At 43.6% G+C, this 17,955-nt stretch overlaps 1 protein-coding gene across 3 annotated transcripts in view; it reads right to left on the bottom strand.

The window, feature by feature from the left end:
* ACOXL (acyl-CoA oxidase like) overlaps window positions 1–17,955 on the bottom strand; it is a 350,659-nt gene that overhangs the window by 291,069 nt on the left and 41,635 nt on the right. For all 3 annotated transcript variants that reach the window (XM_004770976.3, XM_004770974.3, XM_013044972.2), the window contains 3 exons: window positions 10,205–10,288; window positions 2,406–2,492; window positions 1,991–2,089 (listed from right to left, as the gene is read on the bottom strand). In XM_004770976.3, coding sequence (XP_004771033.1) covers window positions 1,991–2,089; window positions 2,406–2,492; window positions 10,205–10,288 — 270 coding nt within the window. The remainder of the gene's footprint in view (window positions 1–1,990; window positions 2,090–2,405; window positions 2,493–10,204; window positions 10,289–17,955) is intronic.

Genomic DNA, 17,955 nt, shown 5'->3' on the forward strand with positions numbered 1-17,955 from the left:
TGAAGGAGAAATCCATTCCCTGCTATGTCAATCCTCAGTGGCCCGAGTTTATGATGGGCTTATTCTCTCTTTCACTCCCACCGGAGAGTTCACCAGAGTCTCCTCATCATTACGATTTCAGCTCTGCAACTCCCCTGCAGAAGGCGGCAGCTGCCAAAGCACGCCAGGTAGCTAAATCATTTATGCTGTTTGGGGGAAATGGGACCCACCCTGGGAAATGATTTTGGTGGGAAAAAGTAATGACTGTAAGAAGAAACAAATAAATAAGAATTCTGGGTGGGGTTTCTTTTTTCCTCTCTAAAGACAGCAAGGTGAGCTCAGTACTGTGGTTTAGGGAAAGAAAAAACTGATCGACCAAAAACTGAAAAGGTGTTTGGTTAGCACGCCATCCCTGGCTGGAAAGCTAAGCTGTGAAGGGCAGCCCCACCTGAGGCAGACTAGCTCATTAACGGCAGATTCATTCATAGTTTCCTAACCTCTGTGTGCCTCAGTTTCTCCACCTATCAAATAGGGACAATAATATCTTCCCAGAAAACTATAGGGTCTTTAACACAATGTCACATGTAGAGTGCTCAGCCTGACGTCTAGCACACATGGGCTAGATTACAAGAAGTGGCTTACCGTCATGTTGTGGGATGGTTATTGCAAGGGAATACAGTGAAGTATACAGAAGGTGTTCGACACAGAGCCTGGCACATAGCAAGCATTCAATACATGTCAGTCCTTACTCTTGCTAGGGCCTTGGACATCGCTGACTATTGTAGAGAACTAGCATCTGGGCAGGAGGATGGGATGAACATATTCCAATAGAACCTTCGCTTGAATCCGTCATTCTAATCCCTGATTCCCTCTAACTAGCGTTTGTGGGTCGGGAAAACCCGCTAGCAAAAATTCAGATTCTAAATGACAAACTCAGCAAAAATGAAGAACAGCTAGAGTGAGTTACCGCACCTACACCCACGCCCCACGCCTGCACACATATATTTTTACCCACACTTGTGTCTAGAAAGAACTTCAAAATTTACGTATTCCTTCGCAGTTCTTAGGAAAACCCAATATCAAGCAAGAAACTATGAAGGAGAGTGAAATAAGTAGAGAGTTTCTTTATTCGGAGGGAGTAGGAGCTAAAGAAATGGAGACTTCTTTAGATAGAGCAAGGTTTTCACCCTGCGGGGTATAACACATTTATGGAGATGGTCAATTTAGAGTCTTGACGAACTGGTTTTTATTTATGAGGACAGAAGGGAAACTAACGAAGTTCCCCACATATACTAAAGATCATAAAAACAAGATTGTTTTGTGAAATTCTATTTGGGAGGCCGTGGGAGTTTTCGTGTAAGTCACAGTTAAAAACACTGCTTCGTGGGGCACCTGGGTGGCTCAGTAGGTTAAAACCTCTGCCTTCAGCTCAGGTCATGATCCCAGGGTCCTGGGATCAAGCCCCACATCGGGCTTTCTGCCCAGCAGAGAGCCTGCTTCCCTCCTCTCTCTGCCTTACTTTATTACTTAAAAATGAATAAAAAATTAGAAAAAAAAAAAAAACACTGCTTCGTGCCAGTAACAAGGGCTTGATTCCTGGTAAAGAGACATCAGCACACGCAGTATCCTCCTGCCACACGGTACAAAGGGGAGTGCTAACAAAACTTCTCCTCCAGCCATTTACCTGCGGCCGTTGGGAAGGATGACAAAATGGCACCCGTACTGTTCTCATAGGAGTGTCACCAGACGTCCAATTAACAAGAGCACGTAAAGTGCGTGAAGCAGTGCCTACACATGGTAGGTGCTGAAAAGTGTTGGCTTATATGAGACACATGAAGGCTGAGCATGTGTCCCCTCCACTAAAGCACTTAGGCAGTTGTTTGAAATCTGAGCCCCTCTAGCCAGAGAGTGCACACGGAGGATGTGAGGTTGACCTCGGGAAGAAGGAGAGTCTGGTTCTGAACAGGTTTCCCGCCACCCCAAACTGCAGAATAAGGGGCAGAATCCTCACCTGCGCTGAGAGGTCAAAGGTGGCTTCAGTCTGGATCCCTCTCACATTGCTCCCATGGCCCCTCTCGGTCATTGCAAACATCCCAGTGTATTTCTGCTCCTGGAGTTTACCAGATATTAGAAGGGAATTAGTTAGTCAGATGCTCGCTCCAACTGCAGACCTCTGATCATCAAGGATGTGGGTGAGAGAGGAAGCAGTGAGTTGGAGATATTTACAAGCGTTGAGCCTGGGGGCAACTACTGTGACAACAACATGACAGTTCTTTTAAAAAACAATCCAGAAACTCTCATTCAGAACAAGATTCTTGCTGATGTTAATTCTCTGGTTTACTTTCTTTCTCTGCAAACATGCGCTCACACACACATCTAGTTACTAAGAATTTTTAAGGCTCTTCATGGAAGAAGACACACCATACCTGGAGGGGCTGAAGCCACTTAGTGACATGTCCTGGGCTTCCAAGGTTCCTGACTGCACCACCAAATAGCCAATAAATTATTCCACACTGAAAGCAAGGACAACATAGACCATTGTTAGCGAGAGTCAACAATTAAAGGATGAATAAAGCCCTGGCCAAACTCCATTCGAGGAGCATGTGTTCAGCTCGTCCAGCTTTATAAAAGCCCCACAAGTGGTCCGGTTTCATTCTTTTGCATGTGACTGTCTAGCTTTCCCAACACCATTTGCTGAAGAGACTGTCTTTTTTCCACTGGATATTCATTCCTCCTTTGTCAAAGATGAACTGACCACCAATTGTGGGTTTACTTCTGGGTTTTCTGTTCTATTCCACTGCTCCACATCTCTGTTTTTATGCCAGTACCATACAGTTTTAATTCCTACTGCTTTGTAATATGACTCGAAATCTGGAATCGTAATACCTCCAGTTTTGTTTTTCTCTCAAATGATGCTTCGGAACGTTCAGTCTGCCTTATATGCTCAGGGGCTAGCTTAGTGCCTGGTGTGTAGAAGATGTGTAACGAAGGATTTATGCACTGATCCCAGATATTAGCCCAGACTGCAGAGGTGAACCCTACCATGAGAAACTGCCAGCAAACAGGAAAGCTGATGGAAAATGGAATACAAATCCAATAACGAGCAAGCACTCAGCCCGCAATGAGATAGCCTGGGCTCCAAGCCCAGCTCAGCTACCCACTGGCTGGGGGACCTTGGACAAATGGCAATCCTCAGTCTCCACATCTGACAAATGCAGTGAGTGATGAGTGCTCCCACTTACTGAGCACTTACCCTTCTAAGCACTGAGCTTCATACACACAAGCCCACTGATTCTCACAACCACCCCGGGAAAAGCACGTCATCACCCACCCCTACTTGACAGACAGGGACACTGAGGTTCAGTGAGAGGGGTGACCTGCCAAAGGCTGCGCTCTGAGATGGTGAGCAGGGCTGGGGTCCAAAGCCAAGCTGCTTAATGCCTCATAGCACTTCATAAGGTTGCAGCGAGAATTCAGGGACGGTCAACTGCCAAGGACTCTGGTCTTTTATAAACCCTGGAAAAGTGTTGCTGGCAAGGAGGAAGTGGAGGAGGAGAGGATGAGGAGGAAGATGAGAAGGAAGGGTGGCTGGAGTGGAGCCATTTGAAGGGAGTGGAGGGCTGATGACAAAGACAGAAGAGTTCAAGTGTATAGACACTGGCTGTGTTTGCAGGCTAGTATGACTTCCTCTGCCCTGGCCACTCAGTGTCAGATTTCCTCTGGGGAGCCCTCTTCTCACACAGTCAGTCCAAGTGTTTGTGGCTGATGTTGACCTCACCCTCAGCTCTAGGATGAGCCTAGGACCCAGGATGGGTCGATCTGCAATAAATAATATCCTGGCCATAGGGGATGGATGGCATCAGCATAGACCCGTGGTCTGGGTGGGTCCAACCACAGCATCCTCTGGGACACATGGGTAAGCTAGTAGGCAAAAGACGCTCTCTCTTTCTCATTGCAGTGGAATCTGGAAGCATGCAGGCCTAGAGCTGCTGGCTGTTCTCGCCATTACGAGAGCTGGTATAGGAAACCAACACATGAGGTCAAGGTGTGGAGAAGGAGACAAGGCAGACACATGGGACAGACCAGGTTCCCCACATCCACACCTGTGGTACTCTGGACTCCAGTTATAACAGCCAATAAGTACCCTTTTTCCCTGGGGTCATCACAGTTGAATGAGCTTGAGTAGACACAGTAACCCCAAGGAAGACCTTGTAGGAAGGGAAATGGCAGGAATGGAATCTTAAGATCTCCCACCCAAGACTGTCACCAGCCTCTGGCAAGAACTAGTTCCACACTCCACGTATGTGATCGGCCTGACCCTAATTATCTGAAAGGGCACTTTACCAACTTCAATAACTCTGACGTCATGACAGATGAATTTCATTAATCACCTCTGACATATGAAGTGCTTTCATTTGGAGACTCATAAAGAATCCTCGGAATCCTCATGACCCTGCTGATCACATTGCTAATTCCAGCCTGGGAAGATGCAGTCAATCCAAATAGTGGTCCCCCCCCCCCCCATAAATCATTTTGGAAATCAAGTTTAAAAAAGCATTTTTCTAAAACTAAAACAGGTTGAATTGTCCACCCCCAAATCTCTCCAGCTGGTGGCTAATGCATTCTTTACAAATACATTCCTGTTCTAGATTTTAAATCCATTCCTCCTCATTAAAAAGGGGAGTGGGGAGAATATTTTATCCACATTTTGAAAACTCCCGTTCACTAAATGTCATCAGTAGGAGCACTGGGTGGGTGAATAAAACTCGTTGGTTTACAGAAACCACAGCAGTTAACAGACGTGGCGTCTGTGTGACCCCCCAATCCACAGAGTCACTTAAAATGTGAGGATTTTCCCCCAAGTGCTGGGCAGTGTGTTGCCAAAGTCACATTCTCTGAAAGAGAATCTGACCCAATGGGGCCGATGCAGGGGCAGCACCTGAAGGTTCCAAGCAGATGATTGGCCTGATACAAGCTTTTAGCACGGGTCTCCTGTGAGGAGGATGGACCCCAGCTCAGCCAGCAGGAAGGAGGTGACCCTGAGCAACCCCTGAGGTAAGCCAGTGAGCAGTGGTCAGACCAGGGTGGTGAGAAGCAGGGGCATTCAAGGTAGATTCTGGAGACAGAGCTGATAGGTTGGATTTGGAAGAAGAAAGCAAGGGAGGACTCTAGGTGCCACCTGAGTTTGGGCCTGAGCTCCAGATGGATGAAGGCCCATTAGCGGTTTAGTGAGGGCTAGGAAGGGGGTTGATTGCCGGAGGAGCCGGGGGGGGGGGTGATGAATTCCCTAAGACAGGGAGGCAGAAACTGACCGAAGAAGGGCACTAACCCATCACAAGGGAGCAGGGCAAAGTGTCCTCCTCGGAGAGCACTGTGTCCATTGCTGCCTTCGCTGCCCAGTGGGCATCCTGGCCTTTAGTCCACCTCAGCAGACAGGACTCAGACTAGTCTATTTGTTCTGAGAAAAAAAGAATGCAGTGGCAAGGAAATTAGACAAAGGGAAGGACACCACAAAATCTCTAACTCTATGTGCACCTTGCATTATTTGTTTGGGAAAGCTCCTTCTCTCCTTTCTCACTAGTCTGGAGGATGGGAAGGGCAGCAACCTCGTGTACATGAGGTCATGAGCACAACATGCCCAATGACAGCTGGCAGTAGCCTCTGGAGGCCACAGTCAGAGCTCCTTGGGGACTGGGAACTGCTGTCAGGACAGGCTGAAGAGGTTCAAGGATGGGGCCTCTTAACTTCCAAATAGTGACTAGCAAGAAAGATGTCCCACCATGGCAGGGAAAGCTAGGGGGCTAGAGCTGAAATGCAGGTCAATTTCACCTCAATCTACTGACGATGCTACCTAGGAGACGGCCAGAAAAGGGTCTGGACCACGTCTTAGGGGGTAGCATCCCAGCCACTTACCAAGTTCCTGCTACCTGCCAGCCATAACATATAGCTTCTCATAGGCATCATCAATTTAAATCTGACCACAGCCCATGAATGGATATTAGCAGCACTGTCTTCACAGAAAACAAAGGTCACCCATTATGAGCTTAGATGTAAAAGGACTGTGCATGAACTTTGTGAAGTCCTAGAGACAGGACGTAAACCCACGTCATTCTGACTGTCTCCATGCCACCATGTACCAGGCAGGTCTGTCATGTATGCCAGGAAGTCTGACATGGCTATGATGGGCCAGGCCCTTCCTACACCATAGTCCAACAGTGGGTCCCCTGAAGAATCTTCAAGCACATTCAGACTCCTTTCTCTTTTCATTCCAAGAGCAAATGGAACACACTGAAGCACTGCTGGTTTCTGAGGCAATGCTGGCCCCAGAAAGGATAGTGCTATGGACTGCATTTGGTTCCCCCCAAAATGCACATGCTGAAGCCTTAACCATCAGTGTGTTGGTGTTAGGATATGGGGTCTTTGGGAACTAATTAAATTTAAATGAGGTCATGCGTGGAACATTCACGATGGGATTAGTGCCCTTATAAGAGATACCAGAGAGTGCTCTCTCTTTCTGTCTGTCTCTCTCTGCCCAGTCCCAGTGTGGGGACACAGCAAGAAGGCGACCATCTACACGAAGAGAGTCCTCACCAGGTATTCCATCAGCTGGACCTTGATCTCACCAGCCTCCAGAACTGTGAGAAAATGAATTTCTGTTATTTAAGCCACATGAACTATAGTATTTTTTCATGGCAGCCCAAGCAAACTAAGACAGATAATAGGGTGGTTCAGATAGAGAAAAAGGGGAACAGTCATGGGGAAGAAGAAAAGGAAGCATGTCACATTTCTTTGGGTCCTAGAGTCCTTCCAAAATGCATCAGTGTGTCTGGTAGAAGACCTTGGGAAGGCCCCCAAGCTAAAGCAGGGATTCAAAGTTCTTAGTAAAGGAAATCTTTCCCTGGCACCTCTCACTTTCCCAACCCACCCCCCACCCCCAACCTCATTGTGAGTCGTTCTCAGAGCCAGACCCTGGTCCTGTCACCACTTCGCTGTGTTAGTCCAATTATGTTTGTCTAAAAAGCACTCAGGGACACCCAGAGCTTTTGAAGAACACAGGTGTGGAGGGAGAGAGCAAAGGAGCCCAGGACTGCGGGGCACAGATGACTTAGACGAACTGCCGACACTTCCTCATTGTGCAGGTATAAAAGGAAAGCTCCTGTGCAGGTGTAAAAGAAAAGTAGGTAGAGGCTACCAGAACCCTGTGGGCTGGCAGTGAGGTCTGGGGATGCCCTGACCAACCCAGGGCTCACAGGAACTGTTCTGATCACACCACATCTCCTTCCACTGCCCACAGAAAGATAGACATGGCCCCCCCTGGGCTGGACTCAGGAGGACCATCCACACATTCCTCTAACTGTCTGGGCTATTCAAGCACAAGATAAACAAGTCCTCTGCAATGAATGATGTGTGGGAAAGCAAACAGCATTCATGATAACTTGGGTTAACTTTTTCAAAGTTTTTTTTTATTGCAGCACAATGCATTTAACATAAAGTTTGCATTTTAGCCATTATTAAGTACAATTCAATGGTATGAGTGAGATTCATACTGTTGTGTAACCATCACCACTATCTATCTCCAAAACCTTTCATCACCCCTAAATAGGACCCCTGTGCCCTGCCGCCCCTCCCCATCCTCCTGCTCCTCCAACCTCTTGCAACCCATCATCTGCTTTCTGTCTCTATGAATTCACCTCTTTGGGAAATTTCATGTAAGTAGCATCATACAATATCTGTCCTGTTGTGTCTGGCTTATTTCACTTAGTGTCATGTTTTCAAAGTTCATCCATGTTGTAACATGTACCAAAACATCATTTGTTTTGATAGCTAGATGATACTCCATCATATGTATACATATTTTGTTTAACCATTCATCTGTTGACACACACTTGGTTTGTTTCCACCCTTTAGCTATTGTGAATAATGCTGCAATGAACAGTGGCACACAAGTATCTGTTTGAGTCCCTGTTTTCTATTTTGGGGGGAATATACCTAGGAATGGATTTCCTGAGTCAAACGGTAATTCTACATTTAACCTTTCTAGTAAGACCTGTTTTGATTCTATATTCATTTAATTCTCTTGTATTGATACTATACAAGAGGATGATAGTCTTCAAGAGGTTTGCCCTCTAGTGGTGCTAAGAGACATAGAGCAATTAGACACATGAATAAATACAAAAGATCAAAGTAGGTACATTCTTGTGACAGACAACTGAAAGGTACAAAGACAGATGACAAGTGGATAGGATTTCAACTGCAGGCTTGAGGGAGGCCTGTGGGGAGGACACTTGGGCTGGGACTTGAAAAATGAGCAGGTGTCAGGCAGGTGAAGGAGGGGGAAAAAAATCCATTCTAGGGTGATGGCAAGAGTGGCCCCAAGGTGGATGAGAAGAATGAAAGAAGGCCAGTATGTCAGGTCTCCTAGGGAGGAGGACAAAGTGAAACAGAAGGTATCTGGAGAAGTGAGTAGGGCCAAACCACACAAGAACACATGGGCCATATTAAAAAATAGGAAGACTTCTCTAAAGCATAAAGAGAAGTTTAAAGCAGAAGAGTGATATGATCAGAGAAGCAATTTTAAAGACCTTAATTCTTTCCTTCTTTTTAAAAAAAGATTTATTTGAGAGAGAGAGCATGGAGCAGGGGGAGAGGGAAAGGGAGAGAAAGAATCTCTAGCAGATCCCTACTGAGCACAGAGCCTGAGACAGGACTCAATCCCATGACCCTGAGCTTGACAACCTGAACCATTTTTAAATGTCTACAAGGAAAAAACTAAAATAACTGCCATTTTGGACTCACCAATGATTGATATGGCTTTTCTGTCTGATCATTCTCTCTTCATATTCTAGTTACTTCTCCCTTTTGGGGGCATCAGGACTGAATGTTTGGATGCAGGGCCTTATTTTGAGGCACAGTGGTGTCCAGGGAGAGAATGGAGAGCATATGCAGCCCCACAAAAATGGTCCTCCACTGGGGACTTAGGGTACCATGAGGAACCATGGCCATCACACCTGTTAAGGACTATTCTGTTCACCATTCTTGGTGAGACACACAAAGCGAGCCCACGATGCCATGCCATTTTACACCCATATGAACGGCAAAAATGGAGAAGGCTAAAAAGTCCCGGTGCTGTCGCATATTCACACAAAGGAATATGAGAAAATGAATGAACTTCCATCCATGTATCATTCTCAAATGGTGACACTGTAGAGAATAGATTAGTGGTGGCCAAAGAACAGGAACAGGGTGGGGACTGGGTGTAACTGCAAATGGGTAGCACTGTAAGTTTCTTTACGGTGATGAAACAGTTCTCCATCTTGATTGTGATGGGGGTCGTGTGGATCCATATATGGGACCAACTGCATAGAACTACACACACACACACACACACACACACACACCCCAACTTCATAGAAACACACACACACACATGCACACACACTGGGGTGTATGTACAAGCTAGTGAAATCTGAAGAAGGCCTGTAGTCTAGTACTGTCCTAGAACAGTACAGTAGCAGTAGTGATTTCCTGCTTTTACATTGGTTTACAGCAGAGGGTGACTGGGAGAAGAGTTCCTATAACCCTACGTATTATTCTTCTAACTTCCTGTGAGCATTATTATCTCAAAATTAAAAAATTAAAAAAAAACAAGTACAGAGGCTGTGGCATGCCACAATACAGACTGATCTTTTTTTTTTTTTTTTTAAGATTTTATTTACTTAGAGATAGAGAGTGAGCGGGAGAGAGAGAGAGAAGGTGCACGAGCCAGGGGAGGGGCAGAAAAGCAGGCTCCCTACTCAGTGGGAGTAGGGAGCCCGCCCGATGTGGGACTCAATCTCAGGACGCTGGGATCATGACCTGAGCTGAAGGCAGACGCTTAACTGCTTGAGTCATCCAGGCGCCCAACACAGACTGATCTTAGTGATTGTATTTAAGAGAAGAAAATAAATCATGAATGACTATGAGGCTTTTTCTAAAATTAAAACAAATGAAAATAATTGTTTGACAGTGCAGTACAAATACACAAAAAGAAAAGCCAAGAACAAACAAGCACAAGGCTGAATATCATGGTTAAAGAGGAAGTCAGGGGCATGGGCTGTCAGGTGTACCATTTTACACACATCTATTCCAGTAAACAGACAGATACCTGTGGGGTTCTACTTTGTGCTCCTTGCCATTCAAAACTAAGTAGCAGCTCATGAAGGACTGGTTCCCCAGAGCCTCTCACCTTTACTCCTGTGGCCATGTCTGCTATGGAGAGGACTTCTCCTATGACCAGGCTTCGACTGACAAAATTCTTTGTTTTCTCTGCCTGCAAACATGACAGACCCAACGTCAAGGTTTCCTTAAGGTTTTAAAATTAAGTTAACATTTTAATTTAACATCTTTATAACAAACGCAAGTAACTTTTATAATAAAGATTCACCGCAATAAAAACCTTTTTGAGATTATAAATTCTCCCACGACCCTACTGAAATAAACCTTTTAATCCAGGCAATTTTAACATGGTCTTCTGGGCTCTGACCACCTAGGAGAAGAATCAATTCCATCTCCACAGAGGTCAGGCTTCTGACAGACTCCCTCAGGTCTTGTGCTTCCTTAACCAAGTTTGTCCCTCGTGGGTCCCCAGAGCCTGATGCCCTCCATGCTTCTCCCTAGCAACGATGGTTCTGCCTAGCAATGCGGGTCTGCAAAGTCTCCACTTGGGGTGGCCCAAAGCTCCCGCCAACAGAGGACACCTGGCTCCGGTTCCCGCAACAACCTTGGTGGGAAGACAGAGGATCTGGAAGGTTTGGGATCATTGTGGACGCAGGAAAAGCAGTATTCTGCACTTTCCTTTCCAATCATAGATCATCTGGGGGCTTGGATATATTAAACACCATGAGGTCCCGGTCCCCCTTAACTGCCCTCCTCTCTGTCACCGTGTGCAACAGCCACAAATCACAAAGCAACATGAGCATATGCTTCACCAGTGAGAAATGAGGCTATTTTATTTGTAAAATTCAGAGGCAAGCAGCATTTCCTTAGAAGGTGGTAGGCCATGGAGTGTACAGATTACAATTATCCGCTGTTGGAATTAATGCTAGTCTTTCTTACTCTCCAGTCTCTTCTGAGACCCATGCAACAAAGCTGGTGCTTGTTGCCCTTGTGTACGTGAGTGAGTGTGTGTGAGTGTGGGGTGTGTGTGTGTGTGTGTATGCACGCATGTGCAATTGTGCGGACCTATGCCTGAAAACTGTCCCACTTGGCATCAGGACAGTAACCATCGTTCCTAAGGTAACTCTCAGTTTCCACAATGACTTAAGCCCTTTCTCCCAAATGCACTAGGTTTTCCCCTCTTGTAGGTTTTTACAATGTTTCTTTCAAGCATTATTAATTTTATCAAACAGCACACTGTCAAGATTTATGACTCTTATGGTGGCTCCAACCCAATGCATCTTGTATTGATTATTTCTTAAAATAACTTCAGCTTGAGCATGAACTATTGCATGGCTCCTGCTTTAGCTCACACTAAAGAGTTAGTTACCAGCGAATAATTTAAAAAAAAAAAAAAAAACTGTAGCAGTTATTTGCAGACATTTTTAGAGAGCTCATGTATCCTTTATCCTGTCGATCCTTGCAACATCCATGAAAAGCGTAGCAAGAAAGGAAGTACAGACCCCATGTAACAGAAGAGTCTAGACTCTGGAGGTCAAAAGATTTGTCCAACCAGGATCACCTAGTAAGTGGAAAAGCAAGGCCAGAAACGAGATCTTCAGAATCCTCATATGGACATCTTGCCCCCACCCCTCACTATGAAGCTTATAGAAGCCCCAGGACCCTGGGTGGCCCAGACTTTATTGCCAGTGCACCCCTATTTTGTACCACCGGCCTCATCCCCAAAGGGCACTTGACATCAACACATCCCAGCGCCCAAGTGAACTTCCTGAGAGTCATCTCATCTTACATCACCACAACAAACCGTTCATTACCTTAAGCCACCTGCTCTGTTGTGGCCAAACCTAAACCACCAGGAGCAAGTAAATCCCTCAGAACCCCCAGCTGGTCACAGTTTTCTTCATATTTCATTCCCTCCATTTATATGGTTGAGGCAAGAGCATGCCTTTGTCATTAATGCTGTCCGACTGTTGTCATTTTTACTCACCAGTTTGAAATAAATTCAATCAAATTTGCTAAAGAATCAACCACAAACTTAGCCATCTCAGTGCATTATGAATTATTTATGAGATTATTTTCCTTCCCTAGTCTCTGCACGAGTCAGCAGTCTTTGCTATTAGACCTGATGGGCAATGCCAATATGAGTTTGCCGTTAATCCTCTGATGGTGATTTAAGCCTTCATTTGGAATGGTCTATTTTAAGAAGTCAAGCGAAAGTTCCAGAACTAAGACAAGGCTTAATTTGATGGACTGCTTTACTCGCATTTATTTTTAATATCTTCTCCACACAAATTCTCTCTTTTGTTCAATTTTTTTCATTTCTGATTCATTAATTGTTCTTAATTAAAGAATGTCTAATACTGACAAGTTTCCCCTCTCATTCAACTGACAACATAATGAATTGTCTGTACTGATAATGATCAATAAATAATTAAGGTGTGTTTCTTCAGAGTCCCCACCCCTACAGAGCCACCTGGGTGGCTTAGTGGGTTAAAGCCTCTGCCTTCGGCTCAGGTCATGATCCCAGGATCCTGAGATCGAGCCCCACATCGGGCTCTCTGCTCAGCAGGGAGTCTGCTTCCCTTTCTCTCTCTCTGCCTGCCCCTCTGTCTACTTGTAATCTCTGTCAAATAAATAAATAAAATCTTAAAAAAACGTATTTCTTGACATACATTTTTACAGTATTTCTACATATCCATAGCTGCCTCCTTTAGACTTGATATATTCAAACCAAACTCAAGTCCCATGTCAGAACGTTAGTTTGCATTAATTCTAAATGATAATGATTCCATATAGGTATGGAGAATACACTCAAGCTTTATTTTATCCTAAATTGCGCCCCATGCTATTTACATTTCTGCATAATAGATCATCTCGAACAGAAGGAAGGTAGTTCTCCCTAAAATACACCCCCCGTTTCATTAGCGAGCACTCCATGTATCAGACCTTTGTGATGCAATATTCTGTTACAAATCAAGTTCTACAAAAATGTGTGTCTTTGGTTTTATAAGCCCAGAGAGTCTCCACAAGTCATATATTCTTCAACTAAAATCATCTTGACTCAGCACCACTTGAGCCGTCTTTTCTCTGATATTAAAAGACCCTCACCACCCCCTTTGTAACCTGTCTGCAGTCCCAGCCAAGGGTACTGGATGGAAAGAGTTTCCTGATCTTAGTTTTTTATTATCAGTTCCCAAACTGGCATACTTGCTTCTTCTACCTTCTGGTTTCAATTTTCTATTTTGGTTATGTTTTCTCAGTCTTATTGAATACATGTCCTTTGTTATAATGAATCCTGAATTATTTTAGAAAGAAATGGGACAGAGCAAAATATATAAATAAAATAAGTAAATGGGCTTCAGGGACCCAGTCATCTCGGGCCAGCCTAACTAAGACTCTTGCCTACTGAGCTAACCAGTCCTTGGCCCTCCCTTGAAAAGAGATCTCAAGTTGAGCCCCTTAATACATCTCCCACCACCATCTTGTGCCTGTACTATTATAACAGTCTCCCTGCTGGTTTCCCTGCTTCTACTCTGCCCCAAACATCAAGCACTATTATTATTATTATTATGCTGAAACTTACATAGAGTGAAATGCACAGAGCTTGAGCACATGAGTTCTGATCAATTACCTACCTGTGTAAACATCACTCCAATTAAGATTATAGAACATTCCTGTCTCCCCCTAGAAAGTGCCCTCGAGCCCCTTTTCAGAGTCCCCACCCCTACAGGCAACCTCTTTTCTCGTATTATCATCATCCATTACCTTCGCCTGTTCTTTAATTTACATAAACCGAATCACACAGAATGTAGGTTTTTGCATCTGCCTTTTCTCATGTAAATAAGGCATCTGTGTGGATTTGTGTGTCAGTAGTTCTTCCTCATGACTCAGTAGTTTTCCATCTATGAATATTCCACAGTTTGTCCCATCTCTTACTGAACATTTGTTTTCTTTCCAGTCTGGGGTTATTAGGAGTAAAGCTGATATATACATTCATGTAAAAGTTTTCTTGTGGACGGACATGTGTTCCCGTTTCTCTCCAGTAAATTCCCAGGGGTGCAACTGCTGGGTTAAAGGGTAGGTTTGTGTTTAATATTGTAAGGAACCACCAAACAGTTTTTCAAGTGGCTATACCATTTTACACTGCTATGGACAACATGGGAGACTTCTGGTTTCTCTGCATCCTTGTCAGTCCTACGCATCTTTTCCATTTTTAGCTATTCTGGAGGAGTGTAATGTCATCACATTATGGTTTAAATATGCACCCGTCAGATGATTAAAGATCCTGAGCACATCTGTCTACACTTATTAGCCAGTTACGTATGTCTATGAAGTGTCTGTTCAGGACTTTTGCCCATTTTTTAGATTGGGTGGTTTGTCCTTTTATCTCTAAGCTCTAGGGATTCTTTATATATTCTGGGTACAAATCCTTCATATGTCAACACAGTTTTTTTCAGATAAATACATTGCCAATACTTTTTCCTAGTTTATGGATTGCCTTTTTATTCTTTTAATGATGTCTTTTGATGAAAAATAGTTTTTGATTTTGATAAAGACCAATTTATCAGTTTTTTTTTTGATATGTTTAGGCATTTTGGGGGGGTCCTCTCTAAAAAACCTCTGCCCATCCTAGAGTCAGAAGGACATTCTCCTTTGTTCTTCTACAAACTTTGTAATTTTAGAACTTATGTTTATATACATAATACATCTCAAATTATTTTTGCATGTATCAAGGTTAATTTTCTTTCTATATATTTATCTACTTGTTCCAGAACCATTCACTGAAAAGATTTTTTTTCCCCACTGAGTTACCTTGGCAACATTGTTTAAAAATCAATTGATCATATATGTATGGGTTTATTTCAGGACTCTCCATAATGTCCCATTCATCTATTTGTCTGTCCTTATGCCAAACTTGAGTAGCTTTATAGTAAGTCTTGAAATCAAGCAGTGAAAGTCCTCCAAATACATCCTTTTTCAGAACTGCTTTAACGATGCCAGGTCTTTTGCACTTCCATATATGTTTTGTTGAATCAACTTGTAAATTTCGATCAAGGCATGATAATATTTTAAAAATAAGCATCATGCTGTGCTTCCCCGCTCTTTCTCCCTACAACCCCACCCCTCCATAGTGAAAATTCTCCAAAGACTCCAGTTTATTTTGCAAGAAAATCCAAACTTCGAACCATGGCCTCCACACCATCTTTTCTTACTCTCTGGTGTTTCCTTATTCTCTGCTGATCCTCTGCTGGGGCCACATAGTAGGACACCTGAGCAGAGTGCTGGGAGAAGTCTGTAACAAAGATTAGATGTAGCTATTATACTTCTGGTCACCCCAGGGGCCTTGACCATTCCAGGAAAGTCCAATATCAGGAACAATGAAAGGTGACATTCCCATGGCTCTATCTAAGGATATTTTTCTCCCTTCACAACATCAGTGTAGTATTCTGACAGTTTGGGATTTTCCAAATTCTTGCCTTAAATTTAATACCTCTTCTCTTGGGAGCTCATGCTTCCTACCAAATTCCTAGCTGCTTTGGAAATTTTTTTGATTACTAGCGTAATCACATAATTTATCAGTATTGACAACATGTAATGATCAATGTATCATACTGATGAGCACCTTATTTAGGTTAATGGAAAGTGCATTATTTTACACTAATTTTAACATAGAAGGTTTTTCTACATATAAGATCATGTTATCAGTGAAGAGAGACAGTTTTACCTCTTTTCCAATTTACCATGTTTGATTTTTTTTTAATTAAATTCATTTATTTTCAGAAAAACAGTTGTTTGATTTTTTAAGTGTTTTCAGTCATTTTATTATTCACGATGATTGATTTTTATTGGCAGCATCGACAACCATCAAGTACCATAAATTTACTTGTTCATTATTTCATTGTCTGCCTCATCCAAAACTACTATATAAACTCCATAAAAACAGGTATGTTTGCCTACTTTATTCACTGCCTCTTGACCAATGCCTGGCTCATTGTAGGTGTTCGATAAATGGTTGTAAAATGAATGAATCGTCTCACCTGGCACATAGAAGGAACTTAGCAAATTATAGTAAGTAATAATTATGGTTATTTTTAACCTAACATTTCACTGTAAGAATAATAACTAAACTTCAAAATAAGAAGTTTTCATTAAGCCAAATTGTTTACAGTTCAGTAAACGAAGAACACCAGGATTCCGGGTACCCCAGAGTCCATCCCTGCGTGGATCCCAACTCACTCCCTGGCATACTCTTTCAAGTAATTCCTGCGGCCATGATAGATGATAAATCAGTTCAGTTGCCAAACTACACAGAGGGACTTCTGTAAACAGGCCACTCTGTCCTGTCATCTCTGCTCCAATCCTCCACGGCATCCCTTGTGGCCAGAGCTGGCCTGGCCAGAGTGCTGGTCAAGTGGCCGGGGTCCAAGTCTGTAGAGCTGGAGCTGGGACAGGGACTCCTGCCAAAGGCAGCATATAAGACTGAGAGCCAGGGGTAGCCTGTCACAGCCCGCTAGGAAAAGCCTGGGTTCCAGTACAAACAGAAGCCAGAGGGCCAAGGGCAGAGCCAAGGCTAGGGTGTTAGAGCCAAGAGCTCAAAGTAGATTGAGAACCAGTACTGGGATGGGGTCGGGGAGGTTATGGTTATGGTTATGGTCATGGTCTGCAGGACCAATCAGGGCTGGCACTGGTTTGTGTGGGCAGCAGAGCATGCCGGGGTGAGATTAGCTCTAGTAAAACAGGGCTAGTGGCAGAGGAGACATCCTCACCTTCTTGGCACATTCTCTACTGAGCTCATTCTGCACAACACACCCGTGGCTTCCATGTAATTTCCCGGGAAAGGCTGTTCCTTTTTTTTTTAGAGTCTAATTAGGAATACAACCATTCTCCCTATTCTCAAATGCCTTCTTATTTATTTATTTATCAGAGAAAAAGAGAGCACAAGCAGCGGGAGTAGCAGGCACAGGAAAGGGAGAAACAGCCTCCCCACTGAGCAGGGAGCCTGACACAGGACTCGATCCCAGGACCCTGGGATCATGACCTGAGTCGAAGGCAGACACTTAACTGACTGAGCCACCCAGGCACCCCTCCCAAATACCTTCTAAAGTGAGTTGACCTCAGAGTCTTATTCCAATTTAGGTAAGAGTACCCACCTGGTATTTCTTTAAATACAAAAACAAAAACCATCCCAAACTGAGACTAAAATTCTGATTGAAATATATAATTATAGTATAATAAATATAACATAAATGGAAAGCCACATAAAGCCATAGTATAACAAATAAAGGCTCCTGCCAGTTCCCCTTCAAGCTGATCTGAGAATGGACTTCCTGAGAAAACAGTAGATGATTCAGATCAGTGGTTCTCAAATGTTATGGTCTCTGGACCCCTTTACATTCTTCAGAATGATCAAAGATTCCAAAGAGTTTTGTTTATGTAGGCTATGTCCATAATTTACCACACCATAATTAAAACTGAGAATTTTAAAAGTTTCACATTAAAAATAACAATACTATATCCGTTACATATAAATAACATAATTCTTGTGGAATATAACCATAATTTCCAAACCAAAAAACAATCCGTGAGAAGAATGACATTGTTTTACATTTTTACAAATTATTGTAGCGTCTGACTTAATGAAGGACGGCTAGACTCTCACATCTGCTTCTGCACTCCATCTGTTGCCATAGACTGTTTTGGTTGAAGTTTATGGTGAAATCTGGTATCATGCACACAAAGTTGGACACCTACTTTTCAGGTAGTACCTGAATGGCTCTTGGGTACCTCCAGGGGTCCTCAGACCATACTTTGAGAACCACT

Source organism: Mustela putorius, unplaced genomic scaffold (assembly GCF_011764305.1).
Source record: "Mustela putorius furo isolate JIRA1106 unplaced genomic scaffold, ASM1176430v1.1 tig00000281_pilon_pilon_pilon, whole genome shotgun sequence".
Classification (NCBI taxonomy): Eukaryota; Metazoa; Chordata; class Mammalia; order Carnivora; family Mustelidae; genus Mustela; species Mustela putorius.